Source organism: Myotis davidii, unplaced genomic scaffold (genome assembly GCF_000327345.1).
Source record: "Myotis davidii unplaced genomic scaffold, ASM32734v1 scaffold685, whole genome shotgun sequence".
Taxonomy (NCBI): domain Eukaryota; kingdom Metazoa; phylum Chordata; class Mammalia; order Chiroptera; family Vespertilionidae; genus Myotis; species Myotis davidii.
In genome coordinates this window covers 1,331,416-1,331,811 of record NW_006295823.1, presented here as the reverse complement: position 1 = coordinate 1,331,811, position 396 = coordinate 1,331,416, and the positions used below count along the sequence as shown (strand labels likewise).

The window sequence follows — 396 nt, the reverse complement described above, 5'->3', positions numbered from 1 at the left end:
CCCCCCACACACACCTGGGCGGCCGTGGAGCAGGTGGAGCCGCTTTGCAGAGAAGGAAACCACGGCCGAGAGGGCTCGGGACTGGCCTAAAGCCTCGGGCTCCCGGGGCCCCTCCTGGGGTCCGAGGTACCACACGCAGGTCCTCACAGCCCCTTCCCTCTGGGGTCCCCGGGAACCCGCCCTCGGGAAAGCAGAGAGAGCCCGGCCCACGCGGGCCCTGTCCAGGCGTCTGGGTCCGTGGGCCCTTCCAGGTGTGTCCAGCCCCAGGGGCCCAGCAAGCCGGCCCACGGGGCCTCTCTCGTCCACAGGGAAGCTGTCCTTGGAGGAAGGCGGCTCGGACACCGAGAGCCTGTATGAGATCGAGGGCTTGAACAAGATCATCCAGTTCGTGTGAGT

General features: G+C 68.4%; 1 protein-coding gene across 1 annotated transcript in view; it reads left to right on the top strand.

Annotated features, from left to right (window-relative positions):
• Positions 1–396, top strand: part of CACNA1S (calcium voltage-gated channel subunit alpha1 S) — a gene marked incomplete at its 5' end in the record, with an annotated part of 26,448 nt that overhangs the window by 320 nt on the left and 25,732 nt on the right. Inside the window, 1 exon segment of the mRNA XM_015568450.1 lies at positions 309–390. Within this exon segment, the coding sequence (XP_015423936.1) occupies positions 309–390 (82 nt within the window).